This window comes from Rutilus rutilus (assembly GCF_951802725.1).
Source record: "Rutilus rutilus genome assembly, chromosome: 21".
Lineage (NCBI taxonomy): Eukaryota > Metazoa > Chordata > Actinopteri > Cypriniformes > Leuciscidae > Rutilus > Rutilus rutilus.
Window position 1 is genome coordinate 134,621 of NC_140226.1, and position 27,880 is coordinate 162,500.

The 27,880-nt window shown below is 45.8% G+C and overlaps 1 protein-coding gene across 1 annotated transcript in view; it reads right to left on the minus strand.

Annotated features, from left to right (window-relative positions):
- The window catches only part of ttc8 (tetratricopeptide repeat domain 8), a 69,325-nt gene that overhangs the window by 21,340 nt on the left and 20,105 nt on the right, over window positions 1-27,880 (minus strand). Inside the window, exons 3-11 of the mRNA XM_084393618.1 lie at window positions 21,365-21,485; window positions 20,778-20,841; window positions 16,808-16,967; window positions 15,801-15,890; window positions 15,461-15,505; window positions 12,080-12,165; window positions 4,744-4,831; window positions 4,557-4,667; window positions 4,349-4,488 (exon numbers count right to left, since the gene is read on the minus strand). Of these exons, the coding sequence (XP_084249744.1) occupies window positions 4,349-4,488; window positions 4,557-4,667; window positions 4,744-4,831; window positions 12,080-12,165; window positions 15,461-15,505; window positions 15,801-15,890; window positions 16,808-16,967; window positions 20,778-20,841; window positions 21,365-21,485 (905 nt within the window). The remainder of the gene's footprint in view (window positions 1-4,348; window positions 4,489-4,556; window positions 4,668-4,743; window positions 4,832-12,079; window positions 12,166-15,460; window positions 15,506-15,800; window positions 15,891-16,807; window positions 16,968-20,777; window positions 20,842-21,364; window positions 21,486-27,880) is intronic.

Consider the following 27,880-nt stretch of genomic DNA (forward strand, 5'->3'; position numbering starts at 1 on the left):
ACATTATCGCTTTAATGACCGTCCTTTATTTTTCAGTGCATTTGTTTTACAATATATGGCTATTACTGTCATGGGATTAATATTATAACTATTATTATGCAGTAGTGTAATGTAGACAGACACAACTAAAAGAGGTTTGAATTTTTCTTTGCACACTGAATATGGGTTGGCACTTTTAATTTTGAACTCTCAAAGTGCACCAGATTGATGAATTTAACATTAAAATGCACAAAATCTTCTTACGGTGGGGCATGCCCCCGATCCCCCCTAGAAGGCCTCAGGTCCACTCACCACAGATTTACCAAAATCCTGTGAGAAATACTGGTATTGCTATGTCAATTGCTATGTGGACTCCGCCGCCTGCCACCACACTGACCGCCTTTTTTGAAGCAATGTCTCTTTATCCACACATGCAACACATTGTGTACCCAGATGTGTGTACCCGTTCCAGATGTGGCCAACATGCTTCAAAGACCTCCGACGAGCTGGAGATGTGGTCATGGACACCTATCTGGCAGCTTGCATTGCGCATGGCATTGTTGACAATGACCAAGAAGTAGATTCTGTTATGGAGGAGGCTGCAAATGTGACATTTGGCTCAGCACTGCGTGAGGTATTCGCCAACATGCTAATGTTTGTTCTTAGAGGGGAACACTTGCAGTTCTGGGAAAGGCACTAGCATGTGCTGTGTGAAGATTTCATGCGCAGGGCCGATGTGAATGAGCCAGATGAATTTATTGTGACTCAAGTGCTACTTGACCTTAAGGACTATGTTAAAAGACATGGTTTTACTTTAAATGGGAACTTTGGCCTCCCTGAGCCTGATCCACTTCACGTCCGGAGTCAAATTCCCCGCATCATCCAGCATGAGACTGAGCACAACATAGAGGAACTTCAAACTATCATTACTGACACAGCCTCAATGACGAACAGCAAAAAGTTGTCGATAAAGAGATGGAAAGTGTGGAACAGGGACTTGGAAAAATTATATCCCTTGATGCAAGTGGTGGAACTGGGAAAACATTCATATTGTGCCACATCCTTAACAAAGTGCGTGCACAGGGCAAAGTAGCTCTTGCAACCGCTGCAAGTGGCATGGCAGCTACCCCTAACGGCACAACCCTTCACAGTAGGACTAAATGTCCTCTCATTCTCACAGACGAGTCCACTTGCAGTACGAGTGAACATGACAGCACTGCAACACTTCTTAGAATGACGCATCTCATGGTTGTGGATGAAGTGTCAATGATGGATCGCCGTGCATTAGAAGCAGCAGATCGTACATTCCAGTGGCTCAGAGGTTCAGACAAGCCATTTGGCGGCATCACAATGGTTTTCAGCAGTGACCGGAGGCAAATCCTTACTGTTGTCCCACATGGTAGCCTAACCCAGATCATAGGGAGGTGTTTCAAGAGCTCACACCTATGGAGAAATGTTGAGATTCTTCGTCTAACAGAAAACATGAGGATCACTCAAGCTGCTGGAGATCAACAAACAGAAGCAGATTTTGCCAAATTCCTTTTGAACCTTGGTGAGGGGAAAACTCCTGTGGTTCCAGAAGAGGGTGAATTTGCAATTGAGCTCAATGAATCACTATCAATTTCTGGCGAGAAACTTGAGGACATTGTCAATTGGGTATATAATGACATGACAGTCAACATTTCCAATCCAAAGTGGCTATGTGAACGTGTCATACTGTGCCCAACCAACTCTGAAGTTGACAAAGTGAATGAATCTATGACAAAGAATTTTCCTGGAGAAGAGGATGTTTGCAACAGTGTGGACCAGTGAGACCCTGCTTTGCCATGACAGTGAATAAGTCACAAGGCCAGTCTTTGCAACGTGTTGGTGTCTTCTGCACAAGACACTTCTTCAGTCATGGTCAATTCTACATTGCAGCCAGCAGAGTTGGCAGGTCAAGCAGACTTCCTAATCTTGCTCAAGATGATGTAACAAACAAAAAGCGCCACTTTCTGAGCAATGTTGCCTATAAAGAGGTGCTGACACAATAACAACACGTAATCTTCAAGAACAGCCAGTCTGCACTAACAAAACACACATATCCACTCTAAATATATACTCCAATGCATCATTACGTCAGTATCAGTATTTGCACAAATAAAATGTCACTGAACTTTTGCTGTGTAATTGTAACAATGAGCACTCAAACACAGCAAACCAACAATTACCAAAAACACAGACAAAAACTGATTTTGCACGGCCACTTTGCACTTGTAAAGTTAACATAGTAAATCTGCATCCTAACTCGAGCTAATACATAGCGTTTCGAGACAAAACATGTAATATTAATATTGCAGCCTGCACTGCAAACTGCTGAAGATACGTGCCATCAAAGTCAGGCCACACAAGCCTGATTCAAGACTTGAAACAATATCCCCCATTAGCACATGCAGACACTAAGACATACATTTTTCTATTAAGATATTTAATAGAAATATCTTTCCTGTAGCTCAAACAGTAGAGCGCTGGTGCTTGCAACGCTAAGGTCATGGGTTCAATTCCCAGGGAAAGCAAGAATTGAGAATGTAAATTGTGTACCTTGAAATGCAATGCAAGCCGCTCTGGATAAAAGCATCTGCCAAATGCATAAAAGCTCATAAAAGCTCATAAAAGCTCATAAAAGCTCATAAAAGCTCATAAAAGCATGGTAAAAATAATCAATCGAGCGTCTAACCCGAGTGTTCTGAAGAGACACAGTGGCTTTATGAGCAGATTCACTGCGGTTAACACGTTCAGGTGGCTGTGTGACGCGGGGAACTACATCAGAGTAACGCCGAATACACATGTCCTGGATGAATAACTATTTACAGTTTGGGACAGTTCTTCTGGCACACCTTCTTTAGATCAGAACTGTGATTGACTGCATTGATCATCTGAAACATCATTTAAATCACCGCAGATAGGGTTAGTAGTATGATGATTCAGAGTGTGTTCGATGGTTTATCCTCATACACACAGTGCATTAACAGTGGGAGAGTCTGTGTGTGTTACAGCTGAGGGGCGTTGTTAGGCTCGACGAGGAGTAAAACGCCTCAGCTAAATACACTGTACATCACGCCATCAAGAGGCTTATTGCTTTATAAAACAGTTACTCCATACAAATATTCATTTAATATTTGTTTTATTCATAAAATAAACACCAGCAACAAATGTATAACGTTATAACACATCTATTCCTCCGCCAAGCGATGTAGTTCCAGAGAGGTTGCTAAGCAACACAGCATCACACACCACTCACACACACTGCTCACACACATCACACACCACTCACACACACTGCTCACACACATCACACACCACTCACACACACTGCTCACACACACCACTCACACACACAGCTCACACACATCACACACACAGCTCACACACATCACACACACACTGCTCACACACATCACACACCACTCACACACACTGCTCACACACATCACACACCACTCACACACACTGCTCACACACACCACTCACACACACAGCTCACACACATCACACACACAGCTCACACACATCACACACACACTGCTCACACACATCACACACCACTCACACACACTGCTCACACACATCACACACCACTCACACACACTGCTCACACACATCACACACCACTCACACACACATCACACATCACACACCACTCACACACACTGCTCACACACATCACACATCACACACACACACTGCTCACACACATCACACACCACTCACACACACTGCTCACACACATCACACATCACACACCACTCACACACACAGCTCACACACATCACACACCACTCACACACACTGCTCACACACATCACACACCACTCACACACATCACACACCACTCACACACACTGCTCACACACATCACACACCACTCACACACACTGCTCACTCACACACACAGTAATAATAGAAAACTCTCTTCTTTATTTTGGCTTATAGTAAATCGTGATAGGACCGTGATTTGTATGGAATAATGACATGAGTGTATCGTTACACCCCTATTTATAGTACTTTTTTTATTATTTTATCTAGGAAAATGATATTATGATAATTATAGTTTTATCGCCCAGCCCTGAGAACTGCTGTCAGAACTACTCGACTAACCTGATTAGCTCATGTGTGTCTTTGTTCTGTGGTATTTATTTGTGCTTTTGCTTGTAGTTTGTAGACACGGGTCAACAACAAGAAGTATTTTATTTATTTATTACGTTTATGTTGAGATGTTACGGATGGCCCTGGTCAGATGCTGAGTTCAGAGGTCAGGTGACCAGAGGCTACAGAGTCTGATCTCGTGAGTGTTTCTGCAGGCTGTGTGTGAGGGAGACAGCGGGGTCACCTGTAGAAGCGCAGGGCGATCTCGGGCTGGTCTGTGTAGAAGTGGTTGCTGCCGATACAGGCGATGGCCTCCACGTGTGTGTTGTCCTGCTTCAGGACCTCTTTATAGTACTCAGTGGCCGAGATCACGTTATTCATTTCCTGGAGGACACAGTTAGACAGATCAAGCCGAAGCTCACCCAGCGAAGGGAAGATGAAGACACAGATACCTCATGTATGCGTGCGATCCCCGTGAGCAGCGTGACCTCGGCGGGGAAGTGATCCAAGCCCTGCTTAAACACATTCAGGGCCGTGATGGGCTGATCCAGACGCTGGTACACCTGCACACACACACACACACACACTCTTACTGGTCTTACTGGGACACAGGCACTGGAGCTGCAGCATTGACCTCACCTTGGCCAGGTAGAGGTATGAGTCCACGAACTCCTGCTGAGCGAGCGCGGACCGGAACTGCTTCTCTGCCTCACGGTGCAAGCCCAGTCTACAAACACACACACACACACACACACTTCAAACTAAATCTCTTAATGCAGGTCACAATGATCCACACACTTCTGTAAAACAGGCTGCGTTTACACACAGAGAATCCGATCTTTTACTCGCATCTGACACAGATCGGGATTAGTTGTAATCCGCACGAGATCCGATATTCCCGCATCTGATCTGATCCACTTCTAAATGTGGTTTTAAATCAGATCCGTATCCGATATCTGGACATCCGGCCTCTAAATACTCATATCCGCTTCCCTTTGAGCTCAAGCCACCACACAGGACACGTTTGCTCACACAGAGCTCTGTAATGTTGTATAATGGTGGTTAACCCATTCTTCCCCTGAGGCTATTGTGAATATGCCCGGGTATAATGTATTTAGAAAGGACAGAACTAACGGGAGGGGTGGGGGAGTAATAATGTATGTTAGAAATACTCTGAAATGCACAATGTTTGAATGGCCAAATGAAGTTGTATTGGAATGTGTAGGTGTTGATATATCACTTTCTGCAACAATGTCTTTTGTTATAGTGTGTATATATAGAAAGCCCACAGCGAAAAACTATTTTTATGAACAACTTAAACTTGTCCTCAATCACTGTGATAAAACCAAGGAAATTATTTTAATGGGTGATTTTAATATTAACTGGAATGTAAAGAGGGAACGAACAACTCTTAAACAAATTACTGACTATTTTAATTTAACACAAATGATAAAAACACCAACCAGAATAACAAGCCACTCAGAAACTCTAATAGATCTGTTATTCACAAATCATGCTGAGAGGATTGGTAAAACATACAACCTCATTACCGGGCTTTCTGACCATAATATTGTATTTGTCTCCCGAAAATTAAGTAAAAAGCGATTTAACTCATTTAAATGTAATAACCATTTTAATTTTATCCCAAAACATCTTAATATTCTTCTAAATGAAGTAAATTGGTCTGAATTGTTTTCTGATAATGATATTGAAAACAATTCCCAGATGCTTAATGCTAAAATTGCGGATGTTATGGAACCTTTTATAAAAAGAGGAAAAGGTAAAAAAAAGGGAAATCATTTACCCTGGCTTAATAATCAATGCAAAATACTTATTAAAGAAAGAGACATATTACTTAAAGTGTTCTTAAAATCTGGACTACTGATAGGCAAAGATTTACTTCAATGAGAAATAAAACAACTCATACCTTACGTAAAGCCAAGGCAAATTTCTTCATGGATGTTAATAAAAGTGCTAATGGCAATGGTAAACTAATATGGCAAAATATTAATAAATTAACTGGAAAGCAAAATAAAATAGATAATGATAGATTGGAAATAAAAGTTAACAGCAAGCTTATAAATAATCCAAAAGAATTAGCAACTGAATTCAATAATTTCTTTATTAATTCGGTCAATGAAATAACACAAATGTTTAGTTCCTCAGAGATAGCTCGTAAGCCTATTGATCCTGGACAGCCGGTTTTTAGGTTAGAGCAGATAACTGATGTGGAAGTATCTAACATTAATAAGTCTATGAAACCCTCAAAGGCCAAAGATGCATATGGCCTTGACACACATTTTTTAAAATTACACAGGGATGCGCTAGTGTGCCCAATAACACATTTGATCAATCTATCAATTAAAATGGCAGTTGTTCCATCAGGATGGAAGGTGGCTATAGTCTCACCCATTTTTAAATCAGGCGACAAAACCAATATTTCTAATTATGGCCCCATCAGCATCCTCCCTGCTGTATCTAAGGCTGCAGAAAAGTGGATCGCCAAGCTGCTGAATAACCATCTCAGCCGTGGTCCTTCTCTTCTGCATCCCATACTGAGACGGCAAACTGTGTCTTTATAGAAACAGTGAAATCGTTGCTTGATAAAACCACATGTGTTGGTGCAGTCTTTTTGGATTTAAAGAAGGCGTTCGATACTGTAGATCATCGAGCCCTTCTGTCTAAACTGACTCACTTCAACTTTGCAGAAGATGCTTTAGTTTGGTTTCAATCTTACTTGTCCAACAGAAGACAATCTGTGAGTGTTGGTAGCACTAAGTCACCTCACCTTGAATGTTCAGCAGGGGTCCCACAAGGCTCAATTTTGGGACCAGTATTGTTCTCTGTTTATATAAATGATCTGCCAAACATTTGTGAAAAAGTCCATTTTCAAATGTATGCTGATGATGCGGTCATTTTTACATCTGCTAAAAGCACACAGGAAGCATCATATATCCTCACATCAGCATTGGAGAATATACAGTAATGGCTGCTTAAATCTTGCCTACTATTGAACAAAAAGAAAACTGTTGCTATGTTCTTTACAAAAAAACCCATAAAACTAGAGCGGTCCAATGTGTTCCTGGGGGAAGTGGCACTTGATATTGTAGAGGAGTTCAAGTACCTCGGGGTAACACTGGACTCAACACTTTCATTTAAAAAAACACATCAAACTTACAGCGAACAGAATTAAATTCAATCTACATAATTTTAAACAAATTAGACCATCAATGACAATTAATTCCGCTAAAATGTTCTTACATTCAATGATATTTTCGCCCATAGATTATTGCATCACTACCTGGTCACTTACTGGAAACACAATTTTAAAACCCATAGAAAAGTTATTTAAAAAATCTATAAAAATACTTGATCAAAAACCTCTGTCATACCATCAGTGTAATATTTTAGAAAAATATAATTTGCTCAATTTTGAAAATTTTATTAATTTTAAATATAGCTGTTTAATTTATAAAGTTTTTCATGGATTAGCCCCACCTTCACTATCTCTATTTATCAAACCAAGGTCTGACAGAGGTCGTTGTACCAGAGCTTCATTTAGAGGAGACATAGAAATCCCACATAGGAAAACTAACTTTGGTCAAACTGTTTTATCTGTCAAAGGGGGTCATTTTTGGAATAGCATTCCAACAATTACTAGAGAATGTCCCACTTACTGCACATTCAAAAAGCATCTTAAACAATTTATTAAAATTTCACAATTATGTACTCATTTTAAATAATTGTATTGATATAACGTAATCTGCCTGATTGTGTGCTAATGTGTTTTGTGCTTGATATTGTACTGTCATTCTTTTAAATTGTATTATCTTGTATAATGTTATTTTCCTGCCTCGGGACTACAGGTGAAAATTAGCATTTATGCTATAACCTGGCTCATTTACAGTCTACAGAAATGTTTGATTGTCCATTAATGTGCACTGTCCCGAATAAAAAAATAAAATAAAAATAAAATAAATAAAATAAAAAAAATAAAAAAATAAAAAAAATAAAAAAAATAATGAGTCGTCTCTGTGTGCGCTCGCTCACTGCTGTATACTGAGGAGGAACTTTATGGGCCCTATCTTGCACCCAGCGCAATTGACTTTGTACAGCGACGCATGTATCATTCCTATTTTGCACCCGCGCACAGCGGACTTTTCCCTCCACAGACGCACGTCGGTTAACTAAGAAATACACTTGTGCTCTCGGGGCGGTTCAGCGCAAAGAGGAGGCGTGTTCCGGCGCAAACGTTCCCTCATGCTATTTTACAGGTTTAGAAAACAATTCCGCCACTGACCAGGAAAAACTAGTTTAAAGTCAGTGGCGTGTTGCGCATGTTATTCATATGCTATTTTAAGAGCGCATGCTTGGCCTTAATCAATGTAGCGTGAGCACAACTCGCATACACTCTCTCATCTACACAGAAGCAGCAGTTTTCATTTTTGCAAATCATACATTATTACGAAAGATAAATAGATCGATAGATAGATAGATAGATAGATAGATAGATAGATAGATAGATAGATAAATAGATAGATAGATAGATAGATAGATAGATAGTTTATTATAAAAGCATACATCTAGCTTACACATTTACCCAAATTATCATACGCCTGTTTAACCGAAGTTAATTTGGGTGTGTTTCTCCATCCCCAACCGCCCTGACGGGAACGTCGGTCTCCTCGGCTGTGAACCGCTCCTCGCGTACGCCTGGCAAATCCGCCGTTATAATAGGAATCCGCTTTAGAACAAACGCGCCTGCTCTTAAAGGGATACTCCACTTTTTTCGGAAATAAGCTCATTTTACATCTCCCCCAGAGTTAAACAGATGAGTTTTACCGTTTTAGAATCCATTCAGCCGAACTCCGGGTCTGACGGTACCACTTTTAGCATAGCTTAGCACAGATCATTGATTCTGATGAGTCCAGTAGCATTTCTTTCAAAATGACCAAAGAGTTTCAATATTTTTCCTATTTAAAACTTGACTCTTCTGTAGTTAAACCGTGTACTAAGATCGACGGAAAATGAAAAGTTGCGATTTTCTAAGCCTATATGGCTAGGAACTACTCTCATTCCAGCGTAATAATCAAGGAACTGTGTGGCTGTACCATGGGTGCAGCAGGCGTAATGATATGACGCAGCGCCTGAAAATAGTCCCCAGCTCGGTAACTTCTTCCAACGTGACCGGGACTAAGTTTGTCTAACCTATTAGACCTATTTTCAGGCGCTGCGTCATATCATTACGCCTGCTGCACTCATGGTACAGCCGCACAGTTCCTTGATTATTACGCCGGAATGAGAGTATAGTTCCTAGTCATATAGGCTTAGAAAATCGCAACTTTTCATTTTCCGTCGATCTTAGTACACGGTTTAACTACAGAAGAGTCAAGGTTTAAATAGGAAAAATATTGAAACTCTTTGGTCATTTTGAAAGAAATGCTACTGGACTCATCAGAATCAATGATCTGTGCTAAGCTATGCTAAAAGTGGTACCGTCAGACCCGGAGTTCGGCTGAATGGATTCTAAAACGGTAAAACTCAACTGTTTAACTCTGGGGGAGTTGTAAAATGAGCTTATTTCCGAAAAAAGTGGAGTATCCCTTTAAAGGGAATGTGAGATGACGCTCTGATTGGTTTATTTCACGTTACGCCCAAACCACACCTATGAATAATGAAGCTACTTCAGACCAACCCCTTTTAGATTTGCGCCTGGAGCAAGAGTCATTTATCCCGCCGGGAAAATAGCAACAGCGCCAAGACCCGCCCACAAAGTTACTTGCGCTTTGACACTTGCGTTTCAGATCGTTAAAATAGGGCCCTACATCCATCTTTGCTCACACAGAGCTCTGTAATGTTGTATAATGAGGCGTCTCTGTGTGCGCTCGCTCACTGCTGTATACTGAGGAGGAACTTTACATCCATCTTTGCGAACACAGGAACACTCCGGATCTGGTGAACCTCTGTCCGTGACATCACTACTGAAACCTACACTATATTCCTCAGAGCTCTAGATCTGCGCTGTAGATAAACAGAACTTCCTCCTGGACTATACATCTGTTCCTCGTGACGGCTGTTATCGTGTCCACGCTGGCAAATAATCATGACCACCTGACATGAATTTTATACATAATTTTAATAGCACGACCACCGAAAATCATTTTGGGCGGGAATGAATGTAAACACAGATTTGGATCTCAGTCCTGTGAATGTGCACAAGCGGAGCCGTTATAAAGACGTGATCTGTGCTTCCAGACTGCAGTGTGAACGCAGGCCTCCATGCTAACACACACACCGTGTGAACGCAGGCCTCCATGCTAACATACACACCGTGTGAACGCAGGCCTCCATGCTAACACACACACCGTGTGAACGCAGGCCTCCATGCTAACATACACACAGTGTGAACGCAGGCCTCCATGCTAACACACACACCGTGTGAATGCAGGCCTCCATGCTAACATACACACCGTGTGAACGCAGGCCTCCATGCTAACATACACACCGTGTGAACGCAGGCCTCCATGCTAACATACACACCGTGTGAACGCAGGCCTCCATGCTAACATACACACAGTGTGAACGCAGGCCTCCATGCTAACATACACACCGTGTGAACGCAGGCCTCCATGCTAACACACACACCGTGTGAACGCAGGCCTCCATGCTAACATACACACCGTGTGAACGCAGGCCTCCATGCTAACACACACACCGTGTGAACGCAGGCCTCCATGCTAACATACACACCGTGTGAACGCAGGCCTCCATGCTAACACACACACCGTGTGAACGCAGGCCTCCATGCTAACATACACACCGTGTGAACGCAGGCCTCCATGCTAACACACACACCGTGTGAATGCAGGCCTCCATGCTAACATACACACAGTGTGAACGCAGGCCTCCATGCTAACACACACACCGTGTGAATGCAGGCCTCCATGCTAACATACACACAGTGTGAACGCAGGCCTCCATGCTAACACACACACCGTGTGAACGCAGGCCTCCATGCTAACATACACACCGTGTGAACGCAGGCCTCCATGCTAACACACACACCGTGTGAACGCAGGCCTCCATGCTAACATACACACCGTGTGATAGCATGCCTCCATGCTAACATACACACCGTGTGAACGCAGGCCTCCATGCTAACACACAAAGCGTGTGAACGCAGGCCTCCATGCTAACATACACACCGTGTGAACGCAGGCCTCCATGCTAACACACACACCGTGTGAACGCAGGCCTCCATGCTAACACACACAGCGTGTGAACGCAGGCCTCCATGCTAACATACACACCGTGTGAACGCAGGCCTCCATGCTAACACACACACCGTGTGAACGCAGGCCTCCATGCTAACATACACACCGTGTGAACGCAGGCCTCCATGCTAACACACACACCGTGTGAACGCAGGCCTCCATGCTTACATACACACCGTGTGAACGCAGGCCTCCATGCTAACACACACACCGTGTGAACGCAGGCCTCCATGCTAACATACACACCGTGTGAACGCATGCCTCCATGCTAACATACACACAGTGTGAACGCAGGCCTCCATGCTAACATACACACCGTGTGAACGCATGCCTCCATGCTAACACACACACCGTGTGAACGCAGGCCTCCATGCTTACATACACACCGTGTGAACGCAGGCCTCCATGCTAACACACACACCGTGTGAACGCAGGCCTCCATGCTAACATACACACCGTGTGATAGCATGCCTCCATGCTAACATACACACAGTGTGAACGCAGGCCTCCATGCTAACATACACACCGTGTGAACGCAGGCCTCCATGCTAACATACACACCATGTGAACGCATGCCTCCATGCTAACACACACACCGTGTGAACGCAGGCCTCCATGCTAACACACACACCGTGTGAACGCAGGCCTCCATGCTAACATACACACCGTGTGAACGCAGTCGTTGTGCCGCTGACTCTGACCTGTAATAGCACTTCCCCAGCTGGACCTTCCACCACCAGTCCCTGAACTGAGCGTGCTCCGTGGCCACCGCCGCCAGATCCAGCGCCTGCACAGCGGGAGAGGAGGCGTTACTGTCCGACACACACACACACACACACACACACACAGACGACAGCTGCTACACAACATCACAGACACACAGACGACAGCTGCTACACAACATCACAGACACACAGACGACAGCTGCTACACAACATCACAGACACACTGACGACAGCTGCTACACAACATCACAGACACACAGACGACAGCTGCTACACAACATCACAGACACACAGACGACAGCTGCTACACAACATCACAGACACACAGACGACAGCTGCTACACAACATCACAGACACACAGACGACAGCTGCTACACAACATCACAGACACACAGACGACAGCTGCTACACAACATCACAGACACACAGACGACAGCTGCTACACAACATCACAGACACACAGACGACAGCTGCTACACAACATCACAGACACACAGACGACAGCTGCTACACAACATCACACACACACAGACGACAGCTGCTACACAACATCACACACACACAGACGACAGCTGCTACACAACATCACAGACACACAGACGACAGCTGCTACACAACATCACAGACACACACACGACAGCTGCTACACAACATCACAGACACACACACGACAGCTGCTACACAACATCACACACACACAGACGACAGCTGCTACACAACATCACAGACACACACACGACAGCTGCTACACAACATCACAGACACACAGACGACAGCTGCTACACAACATCACAGACACACACACGACAGCTGCTACACAACATCACACACACACAGACGACAGCTGCTACACAACATCACAGACACACAGACGACAGCTGCTACACAACATCCCAGACACACACACGACAGCTGCTACACAACATCACAGACACACACACGACAGCTGCTACACAACATCACAGACACACACACGACAGCTGCTACACAACATCACACACACACAGACGACAGCTGCTACACAACATCACAGACACACACACGACAGCTGCTACACAACATCACAGACACACACACGACAGCTGCTACACAACATCACAGACACACACACGACAGCTGCTACACAACATCACACACACACAGACGACAGCTGCTACACAACATCACACACACACAGACGACAGCTGCTACACAACATCACAGACACACAGACGACAGCTGCTACACAACATCACACACACACAGACGACAGCTGCTACACAACATCACACACACACAGACGACAGCTGCTACACAACATCACAGACACACAGACGACAGCTGCTACACAACATCACAGACACACAGACGACAGCTGCTACACAACATCACAGACACACAGACGACAGCTGTTACACAACATCACAGACACACAGACGACAGCTGCTACACAACATCACAGACACAGACGACAGCTGCTACACAACATCACAGACACACACACGACAGCTGCTACACAACATCACACACACACAGACGACAGCTGCTACACAACATCACACACACACAGACGACAGCTGCTACACAACATCACAGACACACACACGACAGCTGCTACACAACATCACAGACACACACACGACAGCTGCTACACAACATCACAGACACACACATGACAGCTGCTACACAACATCACACACACACAGACGACAGCTGCTACACAACATCACACACACACAGACGACAGCTGCTACACAACATCACAGACACACAGACGACAGCTGCTACACAACATCACAGACACACAGACGACAGCTGCTACACAACATCACAGACACACACACGACAGCTGCTACACAACATCACAGACACACAGACGACAGCTGCTACACAACATCACAGACACACACACGACAGCTGCTACACAACATCACAGACACACAGACGACAGCTGCTACACAACATCACAGACACACACACGACAGCTGCTACACAACATCACAGACACACAGACGACAGCTGCTACACAACATCACAGACACACAGACGACAGCTGTTACACAACATCACAGACACACAGACGACAGCTGTTACACAACATCACAGACACACAGACGACAGCTGCTACACAACATCACAGACACACAGACGACAGCTGCTACACAACATCACAGACACACAGACGACAGCTGCTACACAACATCACAGACACACACACGACAGCTGCTACACAACATCACAGACACACAGACGACAGCTGCTACACAACATCACAGACACACAGACGACAGCTGCTACACAACATCACAGACACACACACGACAGCTGCTACACAACATCACAGACACACAGACGACAGCTGCTACACAACATCACAGACACACACACGACAGCTGCTACACAACATCACAGACACACAGACGACAGCTGCTACACAACATCACAGACACACAGACGACAGCTGTTACACAACATCACAGACACACAGACGACAGCTGCTACACAACATCACAGACACACAGACGACAGCTGTTACACAACATCACAGACACACAGACGACAGCTGCTACACAACATCACAGACACACACACGACAGCTGCTACACAACATCACAGACACACAGACGACAGCTGCTACACAACATCACAGACACACACACGACAGCTGCTACACAACATCACACACACACAGACGACAGCTGCTACACAACATCACAGACACAGACGACAGCTGCTACACAACATCACAGACACACTGACGACAGCTGCTACACAACATCACAGACACACAGACGACAGCTGCTACACAACATCACAGACACACAGACGACAGCTGCTACACAACATCACAGACACACAGACGACAGCTGCTACACAACATCACAGACACACAGACGACAGCTGTTACACAACATCACAGACACACAGACGACAGCTGCTACACAACATCACAGACACACACACGACAGCTGCTACACAACATCACAGACACACAGACGACAGCTGCTACACAACATCACAGACACACTGACGACAGCTGCTACACAACATCACAGACACACTGACGACAGCTGCTACACAACATCACAGACACACTGACGACAGCTGCTACACAACATCACAGACACACAGACGACAGCTGCTACACAACATCACAGACACACACACGACAGCTGCTACACAACATCACAGACACACAGACGACAGCTGCTACACAACATCACAGACACACTGACGACAGCTGCTACACAACATCACAGACACACAGACGACAGCTGCTACACAACATCACAGACACACACACGACAGCTGCTACACAACATCACAGACACACACAGACGACAGCTGCTACACAACATCATGCCACGCCTACTTACATTTTTCACATCGTTTTCATGATGAAAGATGTACTCAAACAAGGTCTTGTGTTTGAGGGGGAGAGACAGAGAGAAGAAATGACATTATTTTAATATATGATTTCAGCGAGTCATGACAAACACTTGATGATTGTGTGCTAATAATAATTAGATCACAGATATTACATTACATCATAATTAAAAGGAATTACTTCTTACACACAGTAACTTTTTCCAGAAAGATTAAAGAAGTTTGCCATGCAGCTGATGTTCAGTTAGGGTCAGGGTCAGGGTTAGGGTCAGGGTTAGGGTCAGGTTAGGGTCAGGGTTAGGGTCAGAGTTAGGGTTAGGGTTACACTACCTTGGCCATGTTGGGTCTCTTGGCGTACTTGGCGAGGTTTATCCTGGCGAGGTTAATGAAGGGTCCATCGGGGTGTGTTAGCATGGAGGCCTGAGATGAGGACAGAAGCACAGGATCAGGACCTGTGTGTGTGTGTGTGTGTGTGTCTGTGTGTGTGTGTTAGCATGGAGGCCTGAGATGAGGACAGAAGCACAGGATCAGGACCTGTGTGTGTGTGTGTGTGTGTGTGTGTGTGTGTGTGTGTGTGTGTCTGTGTGTGTGTGTTAGCATGGAGGCCTGAGATGAGGACAGAAGCACAGGATCAGGACCTGTGTGTGTGTGTGTGTGTGTGTGTGTGTGTGTGTTAGCATGGAGGCCTGAGATGAGGACAGAAGCACAGGATCAGGACCTGTGTGTGTGTGTGTGTGTGTGTGTGTGTGTGTGTGTGTGTGAGGAATTGAAAGCAAGCAGAATATGGGTGTTTCTAAAGAACACGCAGCATATTTTACTGTTATATGTCAAACAAGATTCAACAACACATGTTCTCCTGGCTATACCCAATGTTTAGATCTGTTGTGGTATTTATGCAAATTAGCACATACGTAATTAGATTATGCACCGTTTGTCCATGTTAACAAACCATTTAAAAAAACTTGTAATAAATGTTTTGTTTGTCTTGATGTAAGTAATCAACTCAGTAATTTTCATGGTGATGTCTAAAGGTTAACACGTTTACCCTATTCACGTGAGATGAAGAATGAATAGACTATATTTGGGTCTTTTTCTAAACTTCCCCCTAATGGGATTCTTCTGGGCTTTTCTTTCCTTACTCAGGACATATTGAGGATACAAAATCAGTTGAGTTTGCTTCTGTTGCAATTTGTTCAAGGTTGACCCCCATTTTGGCTTAAAATGACTATCATTAAACATAAACTGTTGTCTCCTGTATGTGTAACGCCTCCTGTGCTCTCGCGTGTCACGTGACCAGAGTGTCCTAACCGCAGGCTGAATGAGGGTCCGGCTCCTACCGTTCCCAGCCGCACGAGTCTCCCCGAGGCGCTGGTGCCGGGCCGGGCCGAGCTGGCGGTGCGAGGGGTTCTGATGGCCTGCTCCATGGTCTCGGGTCTGCCGGTCAGTGTGCTGGGTCTCACGAAGCCTGTGATGGGCCGGCCCGACTGAGTCATGGGTCTGCACACATTACACAGGTGAAGCACAGGTGAGCTTATGCCAAACACAGCATTAAAGGGTTTTTTCACAGGGTCGGTAATCACTCTCCCTCATGATGTCCAACCCGTCAGACTCTCGCTCATCTTCTACTAACTCTCTGGGCCGGCAGATCTCGATCACAGAGAAGCCTATGGAGGAGAGAGACAGCTCTCAGATCTCATCAGAAACATCTTCATTAGTGTTCTGCAGATGAGCGAGAGTCTGACGGGGTTGGACATCATGAGGGAGAGTGATTACTGACCCTGTGAACGAACCCTTTAACAACAACAAGATCACACATCCTGATACTTCTGTGAGGTTATGTCAACCACAACATTAACAAGAACAGCATCAAACATCATATTACAGAATGCTACATATACACAGCAGAGTGACTCTTTATTCAGTTATTATGAACCAATGAGGTTTATTCTCACATACCAAGCGGCTTCGCTTAACCTTCTGTTTATCTTCCCTGATCAATGTTTTAATGTGAATAAAAGCCTAAACTCAATCTGTTCGTCATATAAACCACGATTCATATGAATCAGTTTTACGATCTCTTTATGAACGTTTAGAAGCGTCGCAGTGGTAGTTGAGCTGTCAGTGGAGGGACAGAAATCACTCGGATTTCATCAAAGATCTTCATTTGTGTTTTGAAGTCTTACGGGTTTGGAGAGTAAACAATGGCAGACATGTCATCATTGGGTGAACTATCCCTGTAATGCTCAACTCAGATCCCGGTGGGATTAATGACAGGGAAGCTAAATCTGCTTTACTCTGAGAACTGCTGCAAACAGATCAAACTCAAGACCCACTCGTGTGAGTCTAGGGACTCATTATACAGCAGTAATATATTTCTAATGGATTTACATTCCTGTGGGATTGCAAGGTAGTCTGGTCAACCTCTCAAGGCTTCAATTTTACACAATTACTTTTGAGTTTGGGTATATTTTACAACAGATGTTCTGCTTTGTAGTAACTTGTAGTGTTTATACATATTTGAAAAGAAGTGGATTACATGAATGTAACTGGGAGACTGTATTATAGAGTGCAGACTATGGCTGTTTCTCAGTGCGTGTTCTTCAACGGTCTTGTGTTCTCGACCACACCATCATCAACGGTCCAACACTGAAGAGACCAGAACACAGGACTCGTGACAGGGTGAGCTCTTGATATCGAGATCATCCAGGGCAGACCGAGAGGATCGAACCGTTAGAGATCCCAGACCACAGCCGAAGTACGGAAGCCTGTAAGCTTTAATCTTCAGAGATTCCCGCTGAAAGCTCGGAGTACGTGACGCTGTTTGAAGAAAACGTTTGGGCATAATTTGAATGAAGTTATAAATACCTGGAGAAATCCTACAGAACTTTTTAATTGGCTTATTTAAAAGAATCTCAACAAAGCCTAATATTAAAATATACATTTTAGATATACAAGCGTATAATATACTAGCACTCTCCACTCTCACAAAGATGCGCTCTGTGTCCGAGCTCCTTCTGAAAACACACGCTTCCCTCCAGTCTCAGAGAAACAGTGTGTGTTTAACCACAGATCCTGCTCATTATGATGTGTGTGTTTAACCACAGATCCTGCTCATTATCATATTTTTCTGTTTGAAATGAGCAAACTTTAAATAATGAGGGATAAATCCTTCTTTCAAAAGGTGTTTCTGCCAAAGCTCGCTGAACAGCTTGAAGCTAGAAGCTTTTAGCCACGACAGATGAGCAACACATGAACTACTCAGAGGAATCACTCTATATTAGGGCTGCACGATTTGGGGAAAATGTCATATTGCGATAATTGAGGTCAATACTGCGATATGCGATATAATGAACCAATGGTTTCATGAGTCAGCTTGCTTGTTCCTCAAGGAGACACAGATCAGTGATAATGCTGGAATGTGGATTTCTCAACTCAAACTACTGTAGCAACAACTACTAAATGCAGTGTTTTCAAATTAAAATAATATTTTTTACAAGATTAAATAATGACTTCTTTGCATTACTTGCAAACGTGTTATTGTCTCAATAGTACAATAGTATAACATAAATAGAACAATAAATAAGAACATTTGTATGCTCCTGAAAATAAGATATGTTGAGGACCAGACGCACAGGGACATGTGAGCAGCACATGCTTTACACACTTCATCTTCTGATATACGCTGTGTATGGGCATCATGTCTCCGGCCAAGCGGTGCGTAATGCAGTCGGGATCTCTTCACACCTGGCGCAACACTGGCAAACACATCTGGAATTGTGGTTTGTTTAGTTAGGGTTACAGGTTGCTCTTGGTTTTGTTCAGCTGTTTCTTTACTAACCTGGGCTTCCACCGTCATGCAGCACTATTTTATATTGAACAAGTCAAAACAACATCTATGCGACTCACCTACTCATCAGACCTAGTTATTCAGATATCTGTCTGTCTTTCTTTCTTTCATCATTTATTTCTTTATTTCTTTATTGGAGAAAGGTTTGCAGTGATGAGAAGATCAGCGTGGACACACAGATACGCCTCACACCACCAGACTCATCCAGAGCCACAGGGCTCCAGACTAACTTGTGTTACTAGGAGCGCTGTAGACCCTGACTGAACATTTTAGGAGCGCAAGCAGAGGCACACCTTAAATCAGCTTGCAATGCAATTATTCAAATTTCCCCAAAATAACTGTAATACTGACAAATTATTTAATAATAAATAGACTTAACGTACAGATATTACAATGTGCAGTTTTATTTTAAGTTCACAGGCACCAGACTAACATCTGAGGGCAGCGGCACCGCAGACACTGAGTTCTGCAGAGAGTATCTGGTGGCACTGGGGCTGACAATAAAGCACTACGCTTAATTTAGGGAGTAGATTAAATTAACTTTAATTATTATCATTCATAATGTCTTAATATTAATTTAAAAAGCAAGCCGAGTGAAAAAAAATTGATATTAGGGTGTGAAAATAGCCAATAAGCATCCTACTGTTTACAATGGTAATTTATTTATTTTATTATTTTTAAATAAGTGTTTAAATAAGAGTTTAAATAAGACTTTTTTGAATTTTTGAAGGAGGAACAAAAAATGTGTTGGTCATCACATTAAAAATGTATATGACATATCATATATAAAATCACATTTATGATAGTTTTGAAGTGCTGGAAAAAGATGAGTAGTACTTGTAAGCGTTTGACTATTTCTGTCACTTTATGGTTACAGTTACTACATTAAATCCATGGTGAATGTTGCTGATTCATGGACTGAGAGCCTTCTGCAAGTGTTTCTCCTGGTTTGCACGTCAGCGCTGTTTGATCTGATATCTGTGGTTTATAACACAGAACTCTGAATGTTTCTCACTGGATCTCGCAGCGATGATGTTATTCTGAGGCGAATTCAATGGATTTCTTCACTGGATCTCCAGAGTCTGGATCTCCTAGTAACAGTGTCACGTGATCGAGATCGGCCCGCGACTGGCAAGTTCGAGGCGCTGCGCTGTCTATTAGTGGTCCGAACTAATAAACGGTCCGTGAAGCATAAAGGAGTAGCGCATTTTCGTTCCGCTTTCATTTTGTTTGGATTCGCTGCTCGGCAACGTTGTGGTCGCGCCAGCGCGACCTAAATAAATATTTGGTCGCACCGGCAGGTAAAATGGTCGCAAAATGCGACCAATTGGTCGCAGTCTGGAGCCCTGAGAACCACACCAAAACACTGATGCTCTGCCAGTGATCTGCAGCTTTATGCTTTAATAGCGAGAGGGCCAAAGGTTACAGTGCAGCTTTAAACAGCAGAGGTCAGAGGTCACCTGACAGCTGGAGTGGGCGCTCCGCCCTGGCTCGTTCCCAGAAGTCTCAGCGATGTTCCTGGACCTGACAAAACCAAAACAAGAGGGAGAGCGTCAGTTCCTGCAGATGTAATGCCCTGAACATGGGCGTCAGGGGCTCACAGACAGTAGGGGGCGCTGTCACACCACTTCTGAGAGAGTACACACTCTCCTGATCAAACACAGCAGAATCAGCAGGAAGCGGGAGAAGCACTGCTGACGCACGGTACAGTCTTTGATGAAAAAGCTATTTTCTCAGCGTTTTGTTCAAAATGTTGCTTTTTTTTATGAAACTATTCAAGTGTTGATAAAACAGAATGCATGAAGCTAGAATAAAATGGGTGTTTTGTTTAAAAGCAGAGGCTCTGTTCTTTCTTTGATATATTGCTTACTCAGATATTCAAACAACACAATATTCTGAAGGCCACACTTGTGAGAATGATTACACATGCTGCTGGTGGCTGGACACTTATGAAACGCTGACGAGGAAAAAAGTGCAGTTCCTGTAAAGGCCTAAAGATGACTGTGTCTTGATGTGTGTGTATGTGTGTGTGCATGACTTTACTCACGTGCCACCTGGGCGATGGAGCTCTCGTCCAACATCATCTCAGCGATGCCCTCCTGATCCACCTCCACCTCATCCACGAACACCATCTCCGTCAGAGCCCGAGTCTTCAAGCTCCACGCCGCCTGCAACATCATCATCATCATCATACTTTTCATCATCATCATACTCTTCATCATCATCATCATCATCTTCATCACCATCATCATCATACTCTTCATCATCATCATCATACTTTTCATCATCATACTCTTCATCATCAGCATCATACTCTTCATCATCATCATACTTTTCATCATCATACTCTTCATCATCATCATACTCTTCATCATCATCATACTTTTCATCATCATACTCTTCATCATCATCATACTTTTCATCATACTTTTCATCATCATCATCATCATCATACTCCATCATCATCATACTCCATCATCACAGTACTCTTCATCATCACATCATCATCGAGTCTGGACCAGAGTCTGCGCAGTGGTGAACGCTGGACCCGAGTCTGCGCAGTGGTGAACGCTGTAGCCGAGTCTGCGCAGTGGTGAACGCTGGACCAGAGTCTGCGCAGTGGTGAACGCTGGACCAGAGTCTGCGCAGTGGTGAACGCTGGACCCGAGTCTGCGCAGTGGTGAACGCTGGACCAGAGTCTGCGCAGTGGTGAGCGCTGGACCCGAGTCTGCGCAGTGGTGAACGCTGGACCAGAGTCTGCGCAGTGGTGAGCGCTGGACCCGAGTCTGCGCAGTGGTGAACGCTGTAGCCGAGTCTGCGCAGTGGTGAACGCTGGACCAGAGTCTGCGCAGTGGTGAACGCTGGACCAGAGTCTGCGCAGTGGTGAACGCTGGACCCGAGTCTGCGCAGTGGTGAACGCTGGACCAGAGTCTGCGCAGTGGTGAACGCTGGACCCGAGTCTGCGCAGTGGTGAGCGCTGGACCAGAGTCTGCGCAGTGGTGAGCGCTGGACCAGAGTCTGCGCAGTGGTGAGCGCTGGACCAGAGTCTGCGCAGTGGTGAACGCTGGACCCGAGTCTGCGCAGTGGTGAACGCTGGACCAGAGTCTGCGCAGTGGTGAACGCTGGACCCGAGTCTGCGCAGTGGTGAACGCTGGACCAGAGTCTGCGCAGTGGTGAGCGCTGGACCAGAGTCTGCGCAGTGGTGAACGCTGGACCAGAGTCTGCGCAGTGGTGAACGCTGGACCCGAGTCTGCGCAGTGGTGAACGCTGGACCCGAGTCTGCGCAGTGGTGAGCGCTGGACCAGAGTCTGCGCAGTGGTGAACGCTGGACCCGAGTCTGCGCAGTGGTGAACGCTGGACCAGAGTCTGCGCAGTGGTGAACGCTGGACCAGAGTCTGCGCAGTGGTGAGCGCTGGACCAGAGTCTGCGCAGTGGTGAACGCTGGACCAGAGTCTGCGCAGTGGTGAACGCTGTAGCCGAGTCTGCGCAGTGGTGAACGCTGGACCCGAGTCTGCGCAGTGGTGAACGCTGGACCAGAGTCTGCGCAGTGGTGAACGCTGTAGCCGAGTCTGCGCAGTGGTGAACGCTGGACCAGAGTCTGCGCAGTGGTGAACGCTGTAGCCGAGTCTGCGCAGTGGTGAGCGCTGGACCAGAGTCTGCGCAGTGGTGAACGCTGGACCAGAGTCTGCGCAGTGGTGAACGCTGTAGCCGAGTCTGCGCAGTGGTGAACGCTGGACCCGAGTCTGCGCAGTGGTGAGCGCTGGACCCGAGTCTGCGCAGTGGTGAACGCTGGACCAGAGTCTGCGCAGTGGTGAACGCTGGACCAGAGTCTGCGCAGTGGTGAGCGCTGGACCCGAGTCTGCGCAGTGGTGAGCGCTGGACCCGAGTCTGCGCAGTGGTGAGCGCTGGACCCGAGTCTGCGCAGTGGTGAACGCTGGACCAGAGTCTGCGCAGTGGTGAACGCTGGACCCGAGTCTGCGCAGTGGTGAACGCTGTAGCCGAGTCTGCGCAGTGGTGAACGCTGGACCAGAGTCTGCGCAGTGGTGAACGCTGGACCAGAGTCTGCGCAGTGGTGAGCGCTGGACCCGAGTCTGCGCAGTGGTGAGCGCTGGACCCGAGTCTGCGCAGTGGTGAGCGCTGGACCAGAGTCTGCGCAGTGGTGAACGCTGGACCCGAGTCTGCGCAGTGGTGAGCGCTGGACCCGAGTCTGCGCAGTGGTGAGCGCTGGACCAGAGTCTGCGCAGTGGTGAACGCTGGACCCGAGTCTGCGCAGTGGTGAGCGCTGGACCCGAGTCTGCGCAGTGGTGAACGCTGGACCCGAGTCTGCGCAGTGGTGAGCGCTGGACCCGAGTCTGCGCAGTGGTGAACGCTGTAGCCGAGTCTGCGCAGTGGTGAACGCTGGACCAGAGTCTGCGCAGTGGTGAACGCTGGACCAGAGTCTGCGCAGTGGTGAACGCTGGACCCGAGTCTGCGCAGTGGTGAACGCTGTAGCCGAGTCTGCGCAGTGGTGAACGCTGGACCAGAGTCTGCGCAGTGGTGAGCGCTGGACCAGAGTCTGCGCAGTGGTGAGCGCTGGACCAGAGTCTGCGCAGTGGTGAACGCTGGACCAGAGTCTGCGCAGTGGTGAGCGCTGGACCCGAGTCTGCGCAGTGGTGAGCGCTGGACCCGAGTCTGCGCAGTGGTGAGCGCTGGACCAGAGTCTGCGCAGTGGTGAACGCTGGACCAGAGTCTGCGCAGTGGTGAGCGCTGGACCCGAGTCTGCGCAGTGGTGAACGCTGGACCAGAGTCTGCGCAGTGGTGAGCGCTGGACCCGAGTCTGCGCAGTGGTGAACGCTGGACCAGAGTCTGCGCAGTGGTGAACGCTGGACCAGAGTCTGAGCAGTGGTGAACGCTGGACCAGAGTCTGCGCAGTGGTGAACGCTGGACCAGAGTCTGCGCAGTGGTGAACGCTGTAGCCGAGTCTGCTGGACCAGAGTCTGCGCAGTGGTGAACGCTGGACCAGAGTCTGCGCAGTGGTGAACGCTGGACCAGAGTCTGCGCAGTGGTGAACGCTGGACCCGAGTCTGCGCAGTGGTGAGCGCTGGACCCGAGTCTGTGCAGTGGTGAGCGCTGGACCAGAGTCTGTGCAGTGGTGAGCGCTCAGTGGTGAACGCTGGACCCGAGTCTGCGCAGTGGTGAACGCTGGACCAGAGTCTGCGCAGTGGTGAACGCTGTAGCCGAGTCTGCGCAGTGGTGAACGCTGGACCCGAGTCTGCGCAGTGGTGAACGCTGGACCCGAGTCTGCGCAGTGGTGAACGCTGGACCCGAGTCTGCGCAGTGGTGAACGCTGGACCAGAGTCTGTGCAGTGGTGAGCGCTGGACCCGAGTCTGCGCAGTGGTGAACGCTGGACCAGAGTCTGCGCAGTGGTGAACGCTGTAGCCGAGTCTGCGCAGTGGTGAACGCTGGACCAGAGTCTGCGCAGTGGTGAACGCTGGACCAGAGTCTGCGCAGTGGTGAACGCTGGACCAGAGTCTGCGCAGTGGTGAACGCTGGACCCGAGTCTGCGCAGTGGTGAACGCTGGACCAGAGTCTGTGCAGTGGTGAGCGCTGGACCCGAGTCTGCGCAGTGGTGAACGCTGGACCAGAGTCTGCGCAGTGGTGAACGCTGGACCAGAGTCTGCGCAGTGGTGAACGCTGGACCAGAGTCTGCGCAGTGGTGAACGCTGGACCAGAGTCTGCGCAGTGGTGAACGCTGGACCAGAGTCTGCGCAGTGGTGAACTCTGTAGCCGAGTCTGCGCAGTGGTGAACGCTGGACCAGAGTCTGCGCAGTGGTGAGCGCTGGACCCGAGTCTGCGCAGTGGTGAACGCTGGACCAGAGTCTGCGCAGTGGTGAACGCTGGACCAGAGTCTGCGCAGTGGTGAACGCTGGACCAGAGTCTGCGCAGTGGTGAACTCTGTAGCCGAGTCTGCGCAGTGGTGAACGCTGGACCAGAGTCTGCGCAGTGGTGAACTCTGTAGCCGAGTCTGCGCAGTGGTGAACGCTGGACCAGAGTCTGCGCAGTGGTGAGCGCTGGACCCGAGTCTGCGCAGTGGTGAACGCTGGACCAGAGTCTGCGCAGTGGTGAACGCTGGACCAGAGTCTGCGCAGTGGTGAGCGCTGGACCAGAGTCTGCGCAGTGGTGAGCGCTGGACCAGAGTCTGCGCAGTGGTGAGCGCTGGACCAGAGTCTGCGCAGTGGTGAGCGCTGGACCAGAGTCTGCGCAGTGGTGAGCGCTGGACCAGAGTCTGCGCAGTGGTGAACGCTGGACCAGAGTCTGTGCAGTGGTGAGCGCTGGACCCGAGTCTGCGCATAAAACGGTGTCGAAAATCTTTAGCATCTTCTTTGCAACTGAATATATAAATTCACACACAATTGTCAAAATAACTTTCTTGGTGAGAATAAGTGAACGTAATCGAGAAAAAAATCCCTTAAAGTGACAGGCAGAAGGCCATCGCCTAAACGATTACCGCATTTTACATTTACATTTACATTTAGTCATTTAGTCATTTAGCAGACGCTTTTATCCAAAGCGACTTACAAATTAGGACTAAATAAAGCGAGTCATCATGAAGAGGCAAAAACAACAACAACGCAAGAAGTGCTCAGAATACAAAGGTCAGGCATTATTCAGAGTAGCATAAGTCTGATAAGTGATGTTTCAAAGGAAATTTTTTTTATTTTTTTTTTATTTTATTTTTTATGAGGTTAACACTAGAACTGCCATGGCGGTCATTTTGACCGTTTTGAATTTTATATCTGCAATAACTTTGTTGAAAAAATAAATAAAATCCTGCTGGTACCTGACTTTTCCTAAAAGTGTCTGTATTTTCATTTAAAATGCTTTTCATATAAATTACACATAAGGCAAAAAAACAAATGAACATATTTACCTATTTCGGCCATAGACGGTCATATTGACCGCACTGAATTTCGCGGTATTATTATATACACAACAATAAAAAGTGGTAAAAAATACACAAAACATATTCTACAACAAATCATTTAAATGTAATGATATTCAGAACAGAACAATAACAAATAAATAATCCATAAACAAGCCAAAATGAAATCGGTTAGGCTACTTTCAAGCGAAAGTGAAAGTAAGCGCCGTTGGGCTCACGTAACTCTCTAATTAGAATTAAAATGTTTCAACATGCGATGTATTTGGATGGTAAACTATTCTTTATTATAGGCTTTGTACTTCACTCGTGTTCCAAAATCGACGGAAAAAATCATCCTTCACATGCGCAAAATGGTACGAATTGTAGCCTAGGCTACTGACTATATCGAGCAGTGGAATTTTTATATGTTAGGTTGACTAGGCTATTTTATTATTATATTTTATTATGGCTGTAATGAACGGGCTGCGATGTCAAGATTGCAGTGGAATATGGTGTGTGTGTGTGTGTGTCTGTGTATGTGTGTGCGTGTGTGTGTTTGTGTGTCGGCGGGCGCGGACGCGATCGAGTGTAAACATGAAAACAGGCTACTCATTTTGTTCAGGACATCTACTGATATTATTATTGATAGATGTATAATTAAACTTGTTTAAATGTACAGTTTGGTGTTGTTTTGTTTTTAAAAGACATCCTACAATAAATGCATTAATCTCTCAATTGGGTATTTATCATTAAAGATATAGAGTTTTGAATCTAGCGGTCAAAATGACCGCTTGCGGCAGTTCTAGTAGTTATGGAATTTTGGCACTTCTAGTGTTAAGTGCTCACGGAAGAGATGGGTTTTCAGCTGTTTTTTAGAGTTTTAGAGTTTTAGAGCTGAATTTTACTAGAGTTGTAATGAGACCCGTTTGTAAACCAAAATAAATTTCGATTTTGTTCTGCCAAAATAAAAGCTTAATGCAGTTTCCGTCAAAATAAAAGATCATGTGTTTATCTTTATCAAGTTTACCAAGTATAGAAATTAGTACAAAACTAATTATATATAAGAGTTTTCTTTATTTCTCAGTGCATTTGTTTTACAATATATGGCTATTACTGTCATGGGATTAATATTATAACTATTATTATGTAGTAGTGTAATGTAGACACTGTACCTAAAAGAGGTTTGAGTTTTTCTTTGTTTAATTTGCACACTGAATATGGGTGGAGCTCTTAATTTTGTACTCTCAAAGTAGCACCAGACTGATGAATCTAACATTAAAATGCACACAATTTTCTTACGGGGGAGCATGCCCCCCAACCCCCCACACACAGTATAACAATGGGAATACTGGGAGTATAATACTGGGAATAATGTGATTATAATACTGGGAATAATGTGACTATAATACTGGGAATACTGGGAGTATAACAATGGGAATACTGGGAGTATAACACTGGGAATACTGTGACTATAATACTGGGAATACTGTGACTATAATACTGGGAATACTGGGAGTATAACACATCTGAGAAGCCTAATGAACGGGTCACAGACAGCTAAAGTTAACTTTACCTCAGACACTTGAGCACCGCCAGACTCCTTGGCAAACAGTAACAGTGAAGAAGAGTGTGAACACTTCATTTATATTTCAAACACTGAT